At 43.3% G+C, this 19,919-nt stretch overlaps 1 protein-coding gene across 4 annotated transcripts in view; it reads left to right on the forward strand.

The window, feature by feature from the left end:
- The window catches only part of utrn (utrophin), a 221,842-nt gene that overhangs the window by 127,400 nt on the left and 74,523 nt on the right, over positions 1 to 19,919 (forward strand). For 3 of the 4 annotated variants that reach the window (XM_069657396.1, XM_069657394.1, XM_069657392.1), the window contains 5 exons: positions 51 to 223; positions 1,694 to 1,850; positions 15,842 to 15,971; positions 17,789 to 18,057; positions 19,755 to 19,901. In XM_069657396.1, the coding sequence (XP_069513497.1) occupies positions 51 to 223; positions 1,694 to 1,850; positions 15,842 to 15,971; positions 17,789 to 18,057; positions 19,755 to 19,901 (876 nt within the window). Of the gene's footprint in view, positions 1 to 50; positions 224 to 1,693; positions 1,851 to 6,072; positions 6,308 to 15,841; positions 15,972 to 17,788; positions 18,058 to 19,754; positions 19,902 to 19,919 lie in introns of those variants that run through there. The other variant, XM_069657395.1, reaches the window with a different exon arrangement.

Raw genomic sequence — 19,919 nt, forward strand, 5'->3', positions numbered from 1 at the left:
AGAAACGGCCACCTTTGACAATTCTTTTATGTTAATTTGTGTCTTTGTAGGACATCCAGGCTGAGATCGATGCCCACAATGACATTTACAAGAGCGTGGACGGGAACAAGTCGAAGATGGTCAAGGCTCTGGGCAGCTCCGACGAAGCTGTGTTCCTCCAACACAGGCTGGATGACATGAACCAACGCTGGAGCGACCTGAAGGCAAAATCAGCCAATATCCGGTCAGTACAACTTCTACTAATACTTACAATTACAAATGTTTCTGTACTTTCTCCTGTGTTTATGGTGATGCTGCTCAGATTGCATTTTTCTGCTCTTTTGCTGCCCTGGAAAACATGTTGGCAGAAAGTCTTAATCATGGCAGAGGTTCAAGTTTCTCTCTGCCTCAGTGAATTGCACATTGCAGAAGTGACTTTCACATATTGAAGAAGAAATATGACAACAAAAAAGAAAGCCCAAGGACTGCAAATCCTATGAAGCAAAAATGACTTCTGAAAAGGTCAGATCTCTGCTAAAGTTAAGAAAGCATAAATGAAGAGTTAGAGCGTAGACCAAGGCCACTATACACTCACCAATACGCGCTATTTTGCTAATGAAATCTTATAAGAGAAAATAGTCCCTTTCACGGTGCATGTCTCACATGTCTTAGATTCATGGAAAGCAACACGTGACGTACAGCAAGTTATGAAATCGCCATGTGGGCTGTTGTGAGACCAATCAGAGGCGCAGATACAGCAGCTCCTGTGTCCAAAGTTGTCCGCCACGGAGAACAGGGATGAAATACGGCTCCTAAAAAAGGACCGGAGAGGCACCACAGTGGCACATAAACTTCTGAGGACAGAGACAGTGCAGAGTCAGCCACAACCTCGGCATAAATAAATAAGATTGGCGATGGGTGGGGGATGAAGAAAGCGAAGGTGGAAGTGAAGTTGACAGGGCCAGATGGAGATCCTCAAAGACAAAGAGGAGGAGGGAGGAGGAGGAGAGGGAGCACAACAAAGCCACAGGGGCGGGAGGAGAGGTGAGAGAGGCTGAAGTTTATTAAAAAAAATGCAGTGGGAAAGATTCTCCGCTGAAAGGAGTTCGTTCGGAGCGGAGAAAAATAAATGGAAGAGAGTCAAGGTCAAGCCGTGCCACATAATAGGCTGGACAAGCGGGAGAAAAACAGACAGAGAGGGATCTGTGTGGGTGTCAAAAGCTGGGTGCCCTGTGTGGTGATTGCATACAGCCCATTAGGCGTTAATTGCAGTACATGTGTAATTACGGCTAACTGGGCGAGCGGCATTAGGAGGTCTTTGTACGCAGCGTTCAGATACATTATGCCTGGAGGAGAGGGGGGAAACGAAAGTGCTTATCAACACATATTGCATTCATGCTACCACCCACACAATTAGCAGCCAACTGTGTTCCTGTGAACGTGTGTCAACCTCTACAGAGAGGGCAGCGACCTCTCTCTCGAGTAGTTGGCTGAAAGCGCTTTTGTTATTGTATTTGTTTTCATCTTGTGTTTTTTAAGCTTTAAACCTTTATTTCCTAAAAATAAGACTATACGTGCAGGGCTGCAGTACAGATGTCTCCCTTGAATTTACTGATTTGTCAGCACCAGACAGTAAATGCCTCGACAGCGAGGAGCCTAAAATAATCACAGTACAGTATAATAACAGTTTGATTGATCGCTGTAATTTTGCCAGAGCCCACCTGGAAGCGAGTGCTGAGCGCTGGTCTCGTCTGCTGGGCCTCCTGGAGGAGCTGTGGAGGTGGATCTGCTTGAAGGATGAGGAGCTGGCCAAGCAGATGCCCATCGGAGGAGACGTGCCCACCCTGCTGCAGCAGCAGAACCACTGCACGGTGCGTACTGTCGCTGCAGGCAGCGCTCCCGCCACGCTGTACAAGATTGATCAAACCATGTCCCTCATTGTTTCCCTCAAGTTTTTAGAAAGTTTACTTTATTTCCACAGTAGAGTATGTGTTAATCCTGCATATATGTTAGCACTTTATAACCATAGTTTAAACTCTACATGTTAAATATTGAGCGTGTTATCTTCAGGCTCTACTTTTATGTGCTAATAAGGTGTTTCCATTATTTAGCTGCATCACACCTCTTTAGGTTACCCTTTTTAATAATTCTCTGCTCCTGCTAGTGTGGAAAAGTTTGTTGTTTTTCCTATTGGTTCATCGAGTTCATCATTAAGTTACATATTTCAACGCTAGCTCCACCCGTCCTCCGCCTGAGCAGAGGACTCATTAGCCGAAAATCGAGACAACACCTGATATGTCAGAAACAACTGGATGACTTAGAATCTAAATAGGGATCATGTACTTCCTCCCTTCCCCACATCCTGAGTTACACAACCATTGTCATTACCTTAGCTTGTCATTGGAAGACAAGCACAATATGACAATGAAAATGTCTCTGTTATAAACAAGTGTCCCAGTCAGCCATGACAGTGTGACAGTGAGCTGACATATAGGAAACCAGGGCCCTGAAACCGAGGCAGAAAATAGACTTCAGCTGTCATTACAGGGTTTCATACACATATAGTCTACTTAGTCAGGGCGCCAGTATTATAACGGCTGCTCAAGTGTATTTCCTGACCGGTTCGACCAATTTTAGCATTTTTAGCATTTGTCCGTCAGAAAGAACACCATCCAAGATTGACTGAAAGTAAGTATGTGTAGGCTAGGGACAGAGAACTGAAGGGAAGCAAGGGATTAAGGTACAGCCCTGAACGCCGACCTGTCTGCCACAGTACACTGTCATGCTGAGGGAAACACTGCAATCATTTTTAGGGGCGGGAATCGCATCGTGAGTCACGATATGCGATAAGTCACGATTCTGCGATAATTGATATACTGCAAGACAATCGAACATCTGTAAAAACTTTGGATTTGAAAGTGGCTGGCACATCTCTTAACCTCTTACATTATCCCAATGTCTTCTTCTTCTTCTTCTCTTATCCTGCTTCTTCGGCCGACTGATTTACGTTCACGTTACCCTCATTCATGTCATAAGTGCCACCGCAAGGAGTCATGAAGTAGTGATGCGGTGAGTCAAAGTTGCAGGGAAATCTGTTTAGAGCGACATATATTTGGCACCAGCCCATCATCGATGATTGCATTGCTCGAGTCAGGACAACGACATATTGCGGTATTGATATTTTGTCCCACGCCTAATCATTTTTTCAGAGCAGAATAAATAACATAGTGCAACGTTTGTTGTTAAAAGCAACGATTAAGTCTCTCAAAGGACCTATATAATGTATATTTACAAAACAAGGACAAAAAAACATCACTCTGGTGGTTCAAATGAGTATAATTAGGAGTCCTTGTGCTCCCAGAGTAGACCAATCAAAACTGGAATAAACTGTCTCTAACATTCCCGACCAAACTGCATAACCCAGACAGCTCTTGACACTGTTGTATAGCTGTTGTGAGTCTTCATACACATTCAGCTCTGTATTTAGTTCCACCAAACAGTCGGGACTGAACCCACGTAATGATCCTGTGATTGCAGTAGCAGTAATCATCCTTCACATTAGTGTTCAGCATGGTGCCAATAGTCATTTAGCTGAACTACAGATTGCAGCCGTCGAGCATGACGACAGCATGGCGTTTTCTGTCCCCATCATTAATGATCATAATGCCGTTACGGTCGCTCAGCACAACATCGTGTATCAGCGCAGACTTTAAGACTCAGACTCACTCCTAGAACATTCATTCAGAAAGTTTGTGTTGTTTATCACCCTTAATCCACACTGCATCATTTATTCCAACAAGAGATCAATACCTTTACTGCGCCGACCCATTCACGCCCTCGTCATCTCTGCTATTTGTCATCCGCGTTCCCCGCTGTATTATTTATTGTAACCACTGGTTATTGTGATAGTGCATTGGCTTGTAATTGCTTTCAGATAGATGACTCACCCTGTGGCTACTGTTGATGCTGCTCCTGACATCGTAATGCGTTTCTCCGCTGCCCATTCACGGCGCTATTATTTTGTTCCCCAAAACGCCTTGGGAGTAAACACGTGTGGTGACATGCGTGGGCGCCGGATTACAGACACACTGAGATCAACAGATTCTGGGACAAACACACACACACACACACACACACACACACACACACACACACATATGATTCTTATTATCATTTAAAGAAGCAGATTTGTAACTGTGTTTGGTTACGGTATGCTTCCCGGTGTATTTGCATCTACTACAGTTTATATTACATGTAGGTAGATATAATATTCATAAAGGCTGATCCATTAGTCATGCAAACAGGGACACAACTGATTTCCAAATAAGCTGAAATGAGATGCGTTTTTAATTATTGAGAGGTAAATTAAACTCACCTTATCATTAATACATGGACTAATAAGCAAAAAGGACAACAAAGAAGAGTTTTAAAAAGTGAAGATAATTGATTTTTTCTTTCAACACATTTAATAGAAGTCCATTAACGTTTCCAAACCTTACACTTACAACCCCTAAGAAGAAACAGGGACTAATGCTACAGCATAAAAACTATGTGCTTGGCTGCAGACGCATTAGGAAAGGCAGATAGCTGATCCACTGTAGAGACAGAGCGGGGCTCTTTGCATTGGCACACAATCAATTTCTTGGCTGCTGTAATGCCTGCTAAGTGAAGTCTTTTAATGATTATATGAAGAATCATCATTCAGAAGCAGAACAGATGAGGTAAAAGAATAGTTTTTCTCTGAATCACGGCTTAATGGAAAAAGAATAATGTCGCCAAGGCAAAGTTAGACTGCGAATGTACTGTATCCAAGGAGAAGAGGGCACACTTTGGTGATGCATTCTGGGAAGAAAGTGGATGTATAAATGAAATGTCTTAAAGGAGCAGGTCACCCCTGGAAAAAGCCACTGTCAGTCAAAGCTGGTGTTCTCTGTCATCGATAGAAGAAATAATGTTTGAAAGTTGCGCCATAGCTGTGGAGAAAGTTGTACAAACAGTTTGTGGTTTCGCCCATTCTACATTCCTACAACACCCAGCGTGCATTGCGCCCCTCCCTCTGAAAGGAACGGCCCAGCGAGAGACGCTGGAGCGAAATACTACCGTTTCGCTGCAGGCGATGGCTCAGAGCGGTACAGAATATGAAATATGACGAGAATATACCGGTGGATCGTCTAAAAAATCTTCGGGTCTGCAGTCTACTTTTCAAACCTGACGATATCGAACGAGACATCTGCCCTCCGCCAGATGCTGCATTTTTCGTAGTCTGGTGGAGATTTTCCAGGGCCCATTGGAGAAGCGGATAGCGTCCTCCAAAGGCACAGAGCCAAATTGCAAATCTTTTCTACCATAATGGCATTAGCTCCACATAATACCATGATAGGGCTGAGGTTGAAAATCGGCGACCTGGCCCTTCAATGATTTGGATGCTGGGAAGAAAGCAGGATTATCTGGATCTGGAAACAAGGACTCAATGTCTGACTTTGAGTTCTATCTGTGTTTTCAGTCATGAAACATCCGTCCAGGTTAATCAGAATGTGTCCTGTGAGGTTTGAGATGATGTAGTGTCTGACAGAGAACATTTACAGGCCCCAAACCAGCAAATCAGACAAGGTCCATTAGATAAGGAATGGGACTGAGAGCACACAATAACCGCAGGAGAATACAATCATCCTGCATCTCCTCTTTCACCTTCCTTTTCTCATTACCGTCTCCTTTTCTTCTCCGTGGTTGGACTCCCTCGCCTTCTTTAAAGAAGATATTTCTCTCATTCTATCCTCCTTCTTTTGCCTCGTTCATCTCCAGGTCTTCAGCTTGAAAACGCTGGAATAGGAACTCACTTTTCCTTTCCTCTTCACTTCCTCCTCCTCTGTGTTCTTAATAAATTGGCCTGGAGGTCTCGCCGACCCTGAGAGGGATGAGGGGGCTGAGCAGCACAAAATGCCGGGCCTTTGAACACGCCACGCTCTATTAGTCTCTTACACCGACACACACAAACACGTGCAGGTCCCCTGTGCTCACGCATACAGCTGCTGTGTCAGACCGAAGTGATGTGTAGAGGTATATGGAAATTGGTATCTATGAGGTGGGGAGGGCTTAGAAAGGCTAAGTGGAAAACCTGTCTTTTTTTCCCTCTTTTCTTCTGGGAGATAAAAGGAGGAAGGCTAAGCCACTTAGCCCAACAGAGAGCAACTGATATTGCCGTTATTAAGGAATCGGAGGGAAGAAGAATATAAGAGAGCATTGGTCCGGACAGAGTGGAAAGTGATGGACAGGAAGCGGCAAACAGAGGCTGAATTGGATGAAGAGAAAAGAGGTGGAACAAAAGACGGTTAGCACTTAGTCTCGTCTTTTCTTGGTCCCTCCTCTGTGTATTGATCTGCGTCTGTGTTTTTCCTCGCTAAAATGGCCGTAATAGCATTTATTAATCGCACATTCAATTATCCAATAAAGGGCCTTTGTCAGCATCCAGCTGATTAAACTCATCAATCTGCTCTATTAAATTAACAGCTTTGAGATCCAGGAGGAGAAACAAGGGAGTGAGTGCTTGTGGGCGTTTTTAACAGCTCTTATCTTAAAGCAACAGTTCGCTTTGTGTCCACATTAGTAGGACAGCCTGGTCTTTTTAAAACGCTCCTCCAAATGTTTCAGAATGGAAATATATGAGAAGTGTAACTCCATTTAGATTCAAGTGTATTTAACTAAGAAGTTAAATAAAAGTCTCTACATGCTCAATTACCCTGTCTAAAGAGAGGAGGGTTTAATAATCCGCTACAGAACCCATCTTAATCATTGTGCCCGCATGATTGATTAGCACCATTTGCACCTGAACGGACAGGTCGTAAAGGAGAGCGAAATGGATTAAACTGCTGTGCTAGACTTCACCTTATCTCTCGGGGAAGGATGGACTTTTTTTTAAATTCACAATTTCCTCGCTTTGATAACTTTTAATTGTTTCTGTCTGCTTCGTCTGCATTTGTTGGCAGCAGACATTCGACTAGTGTCCTGACGGTCTGAAGCCCTGCTGGAAGGGCTTTGTTTGAGTTCTGAGTGCATTCCTTACAAAATGTTACACCTTATAGTCCCCTATTGTGGTATACACCAATCAGGCATAACATAATGACCACTGACATGTCGAGTGTATGACGTTGATTATCGCGTTTCAAAGGCACCTGTCAGCGGGTGGGATATGTTAGGCAGCAAGTTAACATTTTGTCCTTAAAGTTGATGTGTTAGAAGCAGGATAAATGGGCAAGCGCAAGGATTTGAGGGACTTTGACAAGGGTCACATTGTGATGGCTACACGGCTGGGTCAGAGTACTCCAAAACTGCAGCTCTTGTGGGGTGTTCTCTGCAGAGGTCAGCACCGACCAAAAGTGGTCCAAGGAAGGAAGACCGGTGAACCAGCGACAGAGTCATGGGCGGCCAAGGCTCAATGATGCTCATGGGAAGCGAAGGCTGGCCCGTGTGGTCCGATCCAACAGTGAATGCTGGTTCTGATAGAAAGGTGTCAGAGCATTGCAATTTGTTGGGTATGGAAGATGGAAGAAGGTGTCCTGGTCTGATCAATCCCGTTTTCTTTTACATCATGTGGTTGGTGTGTGTGTGTGTGCGTTGCTTACCAGGGGAAGACATGGCATCAGGATGCACTATGGGAAGCAGGCAAGCTGGCAGAGGCAGTTTGATGCTTTGGGCAATGTTCAGCTGGGAAACCTTGGGTCCTGCCATTCATGTGGATGTTACTTTGACACGTACCATGTATTTTAACATTGTTGCAGAGCCAGTTCACCCCTTCATGGAAACAGTATTCCAAAAATGGTTCCAAAAACGACGAGTTTAAGGTGTTGACTTGGCCTCCAAATTCCCCAGATCTCAATCCAATCCTGTGGGATGTGCTGGACAAACAAGTCCGATCCACGGAGGCCCCACCTCACATCTTATCGAACTTAAAGGATCTGCTGCTAATGTCATGTTGCCAGATACCTCAGCACACCTTCAGAGGTCCAGTGGAGTCCATGCCTCAACGGGTCAGGGCTGATTTGGCGGCACCTCAGCAGTATAACACATGCCAACATTAAAGCCGCTAAAATCTATGTTTTTTTTTATTACAGCAACATTATGTAACTATTTTACCCAGAATAACAGCTTCATGTTTCTCGTCATTTTCATGATACACTGTTTGTAATAGAGAGAATGGTGAATCTTTCATTCCCAGAATGTCTGTCCTTTCAATATGTAACATGGTTTGATTCCCATGAACAAGTACAGCACAGACTTCTGGTAGAAAGCCCTTTAGGCTCAGCTCAATATTCTCCGAACAGACTTAATGGCAGAGGCGAGGAAGTTGACAGACAAGATAGAAAGATAAGTGACCAAGCAAGACACTTGACCAGAGTAAACGTCTGACTTTATCAATGGCTCAAATGACTAGATGTTATGAAGGATTTCATTGAACCCACAGATAAATACCACTCCATTCTGAAATTGCATGCAGCTTTCCTATTTTGGGTCACTCTCGCTGCTCTCATCCGCGTCATTACCATCCCCAGGCTGCAGCTGTTTGAACAAAATGACTGTCAAAGCCGACTGTACGCTACATGCTCAGCCCACATAGCGCAGCATTAAGCAGCTGGAGAGTCACATGTTTCCCTCAGGCGTTCGTTCAGACAAAAAGAAAAGAGAATTAATTTTTGAAAACATTCATCAGGAGGACAGAAACAGAATGAATGCTTGTTTTGCGTTGTGTTTGCAGGATGTGTATAAGCAGCTGTTTTCTAACAAGTCTACGATGCCAACATAAAAAGGCTGTAATATGTCAGCCTTTTTTTCTCCTCAGCAGGTTTCAGACACAAAACTTCATCACACATCATGTAAACCAATAACACCAACAAAGACATGAATGAACAACTGTGCGGTCTGTTCTAGTTGCGATTAATCACAATGTAAGTAATGGTTAGCGCTGTCGCCTCAGCGCTGTCGCCTCACAGCTAGAAAGTTCCTGGTTCGAATCCAGGTTCAGACGAAAGGCGGCCTTTCTGCCTGTAATGTTACTATTGATTCAGATCGGCGGAGTGATACTGTTTATGATGGTGTGAGTGTTTAGTTGTCCTACGGTCGAGACGGACATTAAAGGTGTTGGTGCAAAGTTGTCCCCTTGCTCTTGCTTTACCCACATCCCAAAAGTAACGTTTGAACCTTGTGAAATATCAATAGTTTGAACTGTAATGATTTGATCGAATTCAAGCGCAGCAGATAACGCTTGCTCACAAACAAATTGTGATAACACGCTGCCTGCTACAAACCAATGGAAGAAACTAACGAGCCAAGCCATTGTTAACCTTAGCACAGGGGAGACTTATTGTTGTTCTGCTCGAGGGCCGAAGCTGTAGCTAGCTTGCTGAACCAGGTCGAAGTTCAAAAACAGGCCTGGTCTTTACTGACAAGAAGAAGGTCATACACCTCCATACACCTAACCGAAAGATAGCAAAGAAATCCAGTAGAGAAAAGGCAAAAATACAAATATCCAAAAGTTAGAGAGAGTCTAAACTGTGAATAACAAAATTATGAAGTTGCTGGAAAGCGATGCGCACACTAGGGATAACAGAGACAACCTAGCAAATGAGGAAGGGCAAACAAAGGAGTGTATGGACTGGCTGGCTAACGAGATGATTACGGGCAGGTGTGTAATGAGGACAGGTGTTGGTAATTAAGGGACCGGGAGACACGTGAAGGCAGGAACTGAAATGACAGGTGTTAGATTTCAAAATAAAAGAGGAAAAGTAATATGCAGGATGAACTAATTGTTACTCTTGCGTTACACGGGGGACGGCATGTTTGAAATTAGCCAGAAGACTATTTAAAACAACTCTGTTGTGTCTGCAGCTGTCACTGAGGAAACATATTTGTGCACTATTATTATCTTTACCTTAATAATTGATTAGCTGCAAAGCACTCTGTTGTCTCTCTGTTAATTACCGACACCTGAAGGTATGTTTTTTTTGTTTTTTTGTTTACAAAGGCCTGCAGCTGTAGATTAGCCTGTCAGATTTCAAACAACAATCACCTGTCACCAGCTCGCAGGTTGCAGTCGGAGCAATTAAACATTCAGGCTGATCCCTTCTGAGGCTCCGTAATGAGCTGTGTATGCAACATCTATTTTGGCTGAGACAACACAAGTTCAAACATTTGCATACACTTCCAACACCTAAAAATACTTCCCTCTATTAATTATATAAATAAGAAGTCATAGGTTTCTTCACAATTTCTTTGGTTGTGACTGAGCCCCCGTTGTGTGGGCTCCTTGAGTCCCTGTCAGGTGTTTTTTTTTTAATGTTGAGAGCAGCTTTTATTTTGGCGGTTTCTTGCAGGAGGCTTATTTCTTTTCTGGAAGAAGATGAGGGCTGCAGTAATAAGGCGGAGAGGCGGATAAATCGGGGTTTTTGAGAGCGGGAAGAGGGATGTTTGGCAGAGCTGGGAAGGTAGCTGTGTTGTGATGGTATCTTATCGCAAACACAGCACAGGGCGCACGGTGATAAGAGTTTGCTCGGCTGCTCTGGCCACACACACATGCACACACACAAACCTGGACACACAGTCAAGGTCAAAGTCAGTCATAACTACAAGATAGAGGCCGTTAGTATTGTGCGCCTGACAGGAGGCTTTCTACTAGAGCATATTGTAATGTGCCGGAGCTAAAAACTGTAAAAATAAGAGAAAAGTGAAGACCTGTTTATTTTTATCTTTGACACACACAGCCACGTCTTATCACTCGTAGGCCAGCCGGGATTTACTACTAAAATAAATCTTTTTTCTTCACCTGAAAGCTGAACATGTGTTTGATATTTACCGCTCGTGCTCCCTCTAGAAGTGTGTCCTCGTGTGACTCTGTGATAATCTGAACGTGTTGAAGTTGCTTTAAAAAGGACTTGTCTGAGTGTTGGGGAAAGGTCTTTGGTGTTGTAGGTCTGAGCTGCAGGGGTACACAGTGGCTGGAAGACAGACAGAGAGGCTGCTTCTGACTGGGGGGATTACTTGGCACTACTTGTGTTGCCGTTGTTACAACCTTCTGTGGCTTTGGTCTGTCTGTGTCTTTGAAGCCAGTCAGCAGTGAAGGGCGATGTTAGGGGGACACTGCTGCAGTAAATTCAACATTTATTGTGGCAAATAAGTTATACAGTTACATTCAGCTCCATACGTGATGTTAAAATGACCTTTTATTGTTCATTCTTGACTTTGGAATCAGCACTTGAAAAAATAGTTCCGTTACAAGGTCAGTTCACACGGTGCTCATCAGCATAAAGAGTTTGCCCTGTTGTTACAGATCTGTAAATGTTCTGATTTCATTTTTTTCTGACCACTTTGAGGATGTATATCACTTAAGGGCCTGTGTCCACTATCAGTGTTTTCAGCGCTCACCGACCAATCAAAATCAAGAAGGGGCGGGACTTCAGATATCAACTTTGTCAACAACGATAGTGGAGGAGAAGCTAATCCTTTTGGGTTTTTTTTTACCATTTCCACATCTTCTGTAGAGCTGCTGCTAATGCCAGGACACGATTCCTTTCCATTATTTTTAGGTTTCTTTGTAAAATTCCCTTGAATAAAAGCAAATATTAAGCCGACAGAGCAATTAAAAAAAAACAGACTTAAAGGTCACTACCGAGGCAAGCAGACGTGCCCCAAGACAACTTTCATAACCTCGCAGTAGTAAGTGCTGGTGAGAAGAGCTCTGAAATTAAGGTTGTGGACGCTGCCAGCGCAAAAAATGCTGTTAGTGGACACAGGCCCAGGTTGGGCTGTAATCCTCATTTCTGATCAACATGTATCTCTTAATTAGAAATGTGTTACATTAAATCAGACCTCATATATATCAAACAAAAACCTAGATCACTAATTTTGTTAGCTCTATGAGTACAGCCCACTTGTAATCATTAACTTTAAAATGTCATAAACAGACATTTTAAAACAGTATCCTGATCATATTATAAGATTATGTTATTTGCCAATCCAGGATTTAAAAAACTAAATTGGCAAGCACTCACTGATTCCAGCTTCTCAAATATGATCAGTTGCTACTCGTTTCCCTTTTATGTAACTGTAAATAGAATAACTTCAGGTTTGAACTGCTGGAAAGACGAAACAAAGATTTCAACGATTTCAGTTTGGGCTAAAGGAACTTTGGTGTTGGGCATTTCTCACAATTTTGGGACATTTAAAGTTGTTAATGAAAACAGATGCAGCTCTATATGACACTGGTTACAAACTAGGCCTAAAGCCACACTGAGAAACTATGTTGTCTAATTCTCTTATTCATATAATATACCATTATTACATTTAAAACAAGCCTAAAGTAAATGAAGATACTGTAGAGGCAATAGTAGCAGAGTATAATAATGCAGGTTTTTGTTTGTCATACCAGCTGAAAGCAGAAATAATTGAATAACTCCATCAGAACTAAATCAGTGTTCTGTTTCTATCTGTAGAGCAAACAGTCTGTTTGATGTTGTAAATATTTATGTTCCTTTTACATCTCAATCTCATCAGTCCGTCCTGATTGATCAAATCCGAGACGTTTCCTCCAGGATGTTATTTCTGCTCGCTCTGAACTGCAGTGTTTGATTTTGAGGAAATATACTCATGTGAGGTTACAAAATCAATATCACAATACTTTGCTTGCTTAACTGTTGGCAGCATGCGAAGAATATTTCTTCGTAAACAAGCTCCTCACACCCGGTTTGATCCCTTCTAAAGCCGCATTTAAGCCTCCGCCAAATCTGTGAGTGCAAAACAAAAAGCAGATGAAGAAGTTTGTTCCTCTGCTTCTCTCCCCGCACTCCTCCGTCTCTTATCTCTGCTCCACATACACACCTCTTTTCCTCTTCCTCAATCACCTCTCATTTAGTTTCCATCTCTCACGGTTCCCTCTTTGAGCCACCTGCCTTTAATGTGTCCTCCGTGTGAGCTGGGAAGGGAGCAAACCATTTATTAGCGGGGGTGATTTAATTTGTGTTCGGCAGGATGCTCCATTTCAGTGATTTTTCCGTGAAATTGTCATTGCAGTGGGCTGAACTTAACTTTTACAGAAACTTACTCCCTGCGATGAGCGCTTTTATTTTGAAACTGGAGGGGGAAAAAGCAGTGTGCACATTTCAGGGCCTGTGCACTGACTGTCTCTCTATACCCTGCTTCTCTTCTTATCTCTTCAGAAGCTGCTGCTGTATATACCGTCCCGCTGAACCCAGCATGTTGTCATCTGCTGCTCACTGTGCAAAAAACAGAGTTTTTGGCATCTTATTTTTTCGCTGATGATACGTAAGATAAGCGTAGGACTTTATCAAAGCGTCCCATCTAATCAAAGTTGCCTCGCAGCATCTTAAACTACATCCCCTCCTCACAAGGCAATCACACACTCCGATAGGCAATGAAGTCCCCCGGGGGTCACGCTTATATTAAAACAAGAATAATTAAACTGTTACATGCCATGCTCGCTCTCTATCTGGTTTTACCGCCTGCTGTGAGCTGCGGCGAGGCTGACTAGTTGACATGAGGTTAAGAAAATTGTCCGTCAAAGGGGTTATTTGTAATCTTTTTTCCTCTAAAGTAGGATGGGGAGTTTGTCTGACGCAATGTATGAGAAGATGAGAAGTTTATAGCTAGCTGGCTCTATAATGATAATTTCTACGCTGACCTCAAGAGAGTGCCCTGTCTGACCCCGACACTCTCGCCTTCAATGGCCGCTATGTTCTCAGCGCTCTCACACGTGCTGACGCTCCTAACGCCGGCGCTCTTTCCTCTCGCTCTCCCACTTAACAGGAAGAACTCTGAGCAGGAAAAGTGTTTTGTTATGCGGCCATCACCTAATTATCCGTTAAGAGCGTTGTTTGTCTCGTCCATAAGCTGAACGCGAACATCTGCTCCGGTTCTTAAGTCGTGGATGTGCACGTGCGGGTTAATCATAAGTGCCTGTTTGGTAATTTAATGAATGTCACAGCTGATTAAAGCAGAACTGCTTGATTGGTTGATGTGGCTAAAAGGAGGGAGCAGAAATCCCGATACAACACCTAGTTTAAAACACAGCGAGTCATTTGGAGTTCACTTGACTATATCGGGAGATAAGAGACAAACATACACATACCTGCAGAGGAAATGCATAAATTACCCCCCTTTCAAACCCCATGCTGGAAATAAAGTCTGCTTACAAATGCACACTCTATCTCTCATTGAAACGGCTTATTCTTAATTCATTGCAAAAACCTTTTCTATTAGAGCCTGACCCATATTTTTGAGAGTGATAATGATTGAGGAGAAGAAACGGATGCCGATATGGCTGCTTAGATAGTTTATTTTTGAGCTCCTTCTTTGGGGATTTAACACCGATACGAATATTGAAATGTACTCAGAAGGCTGCTTTCCTGTGTAGTTTTCTTTTTTAGATTTTTTAAGGGGAAAAAAACATTTAAACATACACGGCCTGTATAATGTATCATACATCAGAATATCGAAACATCACAGCAAACTACACCTAGAACAAGACAAGGACAGGAAACCAGGACAAAGGGAATATGACAGAGGTAGAGCATTATTATAGCATACATTCTACACAGTATATGCATGCCGAGTAGTGCATCATATGGTATGAACTATATGATACTGGGGCGCTGGTTTAGCTCGGCTGGTAGAGGGCGCCCCATGTACAGAGGCTACAGTCCTCGACGCACTGATTGCAGGTTCAACTCCCGGTCTGCCGATCATTTGGGGCATCTCATCCCCCACTCTCTACTCAAAATAATAATCTTCCAAAAAATATCATTTTATGTTTTACAGTAATTGGAAATGGTAAAACTCTTAGCACATCAAGTGAAAAGGGCCCCATATTTTCATGTATATATCTTGCCTATCTATCAGCTTATAACACAATCGTTCATTGGAGGAAATCTTGGTGAAAAATCTTGGTGAAAAAAGCTGGCTCTGTGATTGGAGTCAGGTTGGACTCACTGGGGAATGTGGTGTAGAGATGCACACTGAAGAAGGCTGAGGCCATTCTAAACAACACGGATCATCCACTTCATTACACTTTGATGAATCAAAGAAACAACGGTGGTGGACAGCTCCTCTCTCTTCGCTGCAGGGAGGAGAGATAACGAAGATCTTTTGTACCCACAGCCATCAGACTTTTTAATTCTTCAGTAAATGGGATCAATAAAGTTATTGTTATTGTTATCTTAGCTATTTCGTCCATCCACTCCTTCGCTGATATATCTCGTGTAGCCTTCCTGTGACACAACACTATCCTACATCCAGTAATAAGGGCTATTCTACCCTAGGGGATCTGGTTGAGACCACTTCCCTTCGGCAACACGCCTAACAGGCAAAGCATTGGTCCCTGTACCAGTGAAGAAGTCATTACTATATTGATAAAGGTGATAATCTTAGACCAGATAGCCACTTTCCTAAACAAATTACTTTCTTTAAGAATAATCAACATTATGTTACTTATGGGTTAACTTATTTTACTTATATGGTGTATACAGTTCTGGAAACATTGTTAACTGTGGAGTGAAAGCACACTCTGCTTGACAAAGTACAAGATTATGCCATTTCTTAAGCGTTGTTTTGCTGAGTCATATGTCCTGGGAAAAAAAAATGTTTCCATATCGGTACATATCAGAAAATATATAAGCCTATACTGATATATTTGTGTCGGACTGATATAGGCTGATGATGTCGGGCCTATATCGTCCGATGATGTGGGGCCGATATCGCGGATGATATCGGCTGACCTAAATATCTGTCAGGCTTTATTTTCTGTTATATTCCTCACACATTAACCTTGAAATTCATTCTTAACTCTGCGTTCCTCCTGCAGGTCCTACGCTCGGAGCTGAAGGAACGCGAGCACCTGGTCATCAGCACTTTGGATCAAGCCCGGACGTTTCTCGCCGACCAGCCCATCGAGGGCCCCGGAGAGCCACGCAAGAACCTGCAGCCAAAGAATGGTACATTTACTTTACCCTCTGTTATAACCGTTATAACACATTGACACCAGAAGAAATAGAAGGACATCATCATCATTATCGTTAGAGAGCAGCTCATTACACTGCGCTCCTGCTCGATGTAAAAAAAGGAAACTCATTTTAATATAAGAAATGTTACAGACACCGTCACTGCAGTAGCACTTATAGACCATGAGAACCACTACTCATGTTTTTTTCTGCTTCGTAAAGCAGCAATTTCTAGTAAAATATGAGCTTGCATTAAGTGTCAAGGGGTCTGATCTTGCAGGAGCAAAGTAAGTCTTCTAGTACACTTGCTTACACGTGTAAACTGGGATTTATGCATCTATAAAATACAACTTACTGTGTTGTGATATTGCGAAAAGAAAGAAGCGTGCATGCGGTGGAGATAGCAATATTAAAAAAGGTATTTTTAGGTACGTTCTGCCTTTATTGGATCAGATACAGTAGAGAGCTTCCAGGAAATGAGGGAGGGTGTTCACATGCATTAAATGCCCCTGGCTATACTTGAACCAGGAGGAAGTTTTCTGTTAAATCCTCAGCGCCTTGCACCCCGAGGTCACCTGCAGGCCTTCGTAGACTCCTTTCCAACCAGCTTGGAGCTCCAGATCAGCAAGGTTTCTCATTCACTACAGCACCAGAGAGCACTTAGACATTCACAGCCAGCTTGTCTACTTGTATTTAAACCAGATTTAAGGACTTATTTGGAGGTTAAGTGCCCTCCCAACACCATAACAGATCCGGTGATAATACCGACATCTTATCAGAGCCCACAAAAATTAAATATGCAGCGACTCGTTCAGCATTCCCTCGCTGTCTACGTCGGATGCAGCCGGGAAGTCTTGGTTAAGTCAGCACATTTCCCTTCAAACCAAAAAACCCTACTGTGTAAATAATTAAACCGACCCAAGGGGCTGTGTAGGGGTGTGGCAGGACTTCAGAGGCCCTTTCCGATAGGCTTGTTGTCTGTGATCTTTGATACGGATATCAAAGCGTCGCCTCATTGTATAAATAGATAAAAGATTCAAGATCAGAGGCTGCGCTCGCTGTTTAATCAGAGGAGAGTGACACTGCAAAAAAAAGTCTTACACTCTGTCTCTTAGTAATGCTTGATTTAATTTTTGTTTGCACTGTGTATCCGCTGCCTGCAGTACGTCCCATGCCTGACGTGTGTGTATGCATGTGAGTGAGGGATCAACAGGTGAAGACGGTAATGCTGTCACAACCCGAGAGACGAGACCTAAGACCTCATAAAAGCTGCTCATCTTTCTGTGTAGTTAAAACGAGTATTCGGGGAGCAGTTTCCTCTCCTGCCCAACCTTTCCTTCCCTCTCTGTCTGCGTCCTCTGATATATCACAATTATCCCGTCCTCTCACCTCTCCTGCCCTCCTCATTCCCTAGATCCTCTCCGTCTCTCAGCCTTTTTTCCTCCTTAAGAGTCGCTTTCAACACGCCTCAACTGCCTTCACTTCCAACTTCTCTGTAATTGAGATCCTCTTTTTCTCTTTTTATTACCTTTTGCCCTTCTATTTTCCTTCTTCATATTGAATTTTACTGCCGAAGCTGAAATCAAACAAAGGATGTGCAAACAATGGAAAGTAATTTATAGGAAGAGGACAAAAAAATCCTCTAAGAAAGGCAGTACCTTCACTTAAATGATAGAAACCAACATTTACAATGCTAAAAATGTAAGCAGAGTATGTGGGGAAATTACATATATCCAAAAATGGCTTCCTTTGAAGTATTTATTAAAGGACATGAAAAGAGTCTCTCTTAACTTTTCACTCTCTTCCTGCAGACCTCACCCCGGAGGAGAAGGCCCAAAGGTTGGCCCGGGCCATCCGCAAGCAGACGGGCGAGGTGAGGGAGCGATGGGAGCGTCTGAAGGGACACATGGGCGGCTGGCAGAGTCAGGTGGAGCGAGCCCTGGAGCGACTCCAGGACCTGCAGAGCTCCATGGACCAACTGGACCTGCGGCTGAGCCGGGAGGAGGACTCCAAAGCTACCTGGCAGCCCGTGGGGGATCTGCTGATCGACTCTCTGCAGGACCACATCGACAGGACCATGGTGGGTCTGCAGGACATGGCTTCACCTTTCAGTTTTTTTACTTGTTTAAGATCTATGGAAGTTGTTTGTTTGTGGTTCGGCAGTTAACCGCCGACCCAGCCCGCAGCCGCCGCTGTGCATACCGGCCTTTTGACCGTCTGTCTCTGGCATCGGTTCAGTTTTACTTTTTCTTTCACTCTCTTGGGGTCAACAAAGAAATGTCTCACTGCTGCATCTACTGATTTTTGTTCTGCAAACTTGACACTTGACAGCATTCAGGTCCTACTGTTATCTCCGTGTCGTCACAGTGACCTGTAAATGTGACGTGGCGTTTGAGTGTCTGCTAATATTGGACCTTTTATTTTTATTAAGGGCCTGTGTCCACTAACTGTGTTTTTTGCGCTGTCAGCACCTATTTTCTATACAAAACCAATGCAGTTCAGCAAAAGCACTCGGAGTCAGCTGTCTTTTGTCGCAGCCCTCTCAGTTGAAAATAGTTCAACTTTTGGAACACCACCGCGCTTGTCAATATCACTTCTCCCTCACTGACCAATCAACAGTGAGAAGGGGCGGGGCTCAACAACAATGGCGGAGGAGAAGCGTATTGTTTCGTTTTTTCGAGGGTCCAATTTCCAGGTCTAGAGCTGCTGCTAACGCCAGGACACGATTCCTTTCCATTGTTTTAATGCAAATATTAAGCTTACAGAGACATTTAATACAGACTTGATCACAACCGAGGGAAGCGGAAGTGCCACCATACAACTTTCGTAACCTAGCAACAGTAAGGTCCGAAGCGAGAAGCGCTCCGAAATTGAGGTTGTGGTCGCACAAAAAAACGCCAGGCCCTTCATTTACACATTTTATTTGTGTTTCAGTCAATTTATTGAACATGGGATTTTAAGTAGGCAAGCAGTAGGTCTATGATATTTTCAAAGCTGTGATGCAGGTCACTTGGTCCACCCCGCGGTTGGCGTCACTTAACTGCGGTTACGCCTTAGCTGAAACTGCACATCCATACAATAAGTGTGTACAAAGATGTCACTGAGACTTTTTCACACTCTTATATTTTTGGAACAGAACTCTGCTTCTTTAATGACGTGCTGCGTTCGTTAATTCTGTCTTGTTTGTTTCCAAATGCTACACATCAAATTTAAGCATTTTTTTCCCTCACGAGCAAAGAAACCAGCAACAAGTTTCACTAACAAGCAGGAGAATGACAGCGCCTTCTAATGATAAACAGCAAACAGAGAAGTAACAGAAGACAAACTGTGGCGGCAAAAATAGTCTAATAATGGATCATAACAGGTTGCGTGTGCAAAGGCAACTCATCATCGCTGCATTCATTTAGCTGTCTGTTTCACCACCTTTCATCCCACTGATTGCCTCCCTGTGGTATTGACACTCTGGCCAATTATATCTGTTCATATCCCTGTCATGTAGACAACTCTCCATTATTAGATTTCTCTAACACAGCGAGAACACTGACAAAGCATGCAGGCATTACGTTTGTTTTGACACCCACTGTAGAGACTTTAAATTAAAGAAGCAACTCAAGTAAACTCAATTTAAAACTTCTCTAATCAGATGATATGAGTTTGGATTACTGAGAACACGAAAGATAAACGCCAATTAAGTTGAAATAGCAGAAAGGTTTATAATCATGCCACAGATGTAATTATAACTTAACACTGTGTAATAATATAAAACTTTGTGTTCAGGCCTTCAGAGAGGAGATCGCGCCGTTACGTCAGGATGTACGAGTCGTCAATGAGCTTTCAGCAGAGCTGACGCCGTTAGACATCCAGCTGTCGTCCACCGCCTCCAGACAGCTGGACCAGCTCAACATGAGATGGAAACTACTACAGGTATTTAAATCTTCCCTG

Source organism: Semicossyphus pulcher, unplaced genomic scaffold, assembly GCF_022749685.1.
Source record: "Semicossyphus pulcher isolate SPU_LCO1_2020_fin unplaced genomic scaffold, fSemPul1.0.p SCAF_11, whole genome shotgun sequence".
Lineage (NCBI taxonomy): Eukaryota > Metazoa > Chordata > Actinopteri > Labriformes > Labridae > Semicossyphus > Semicossyphus pulcher.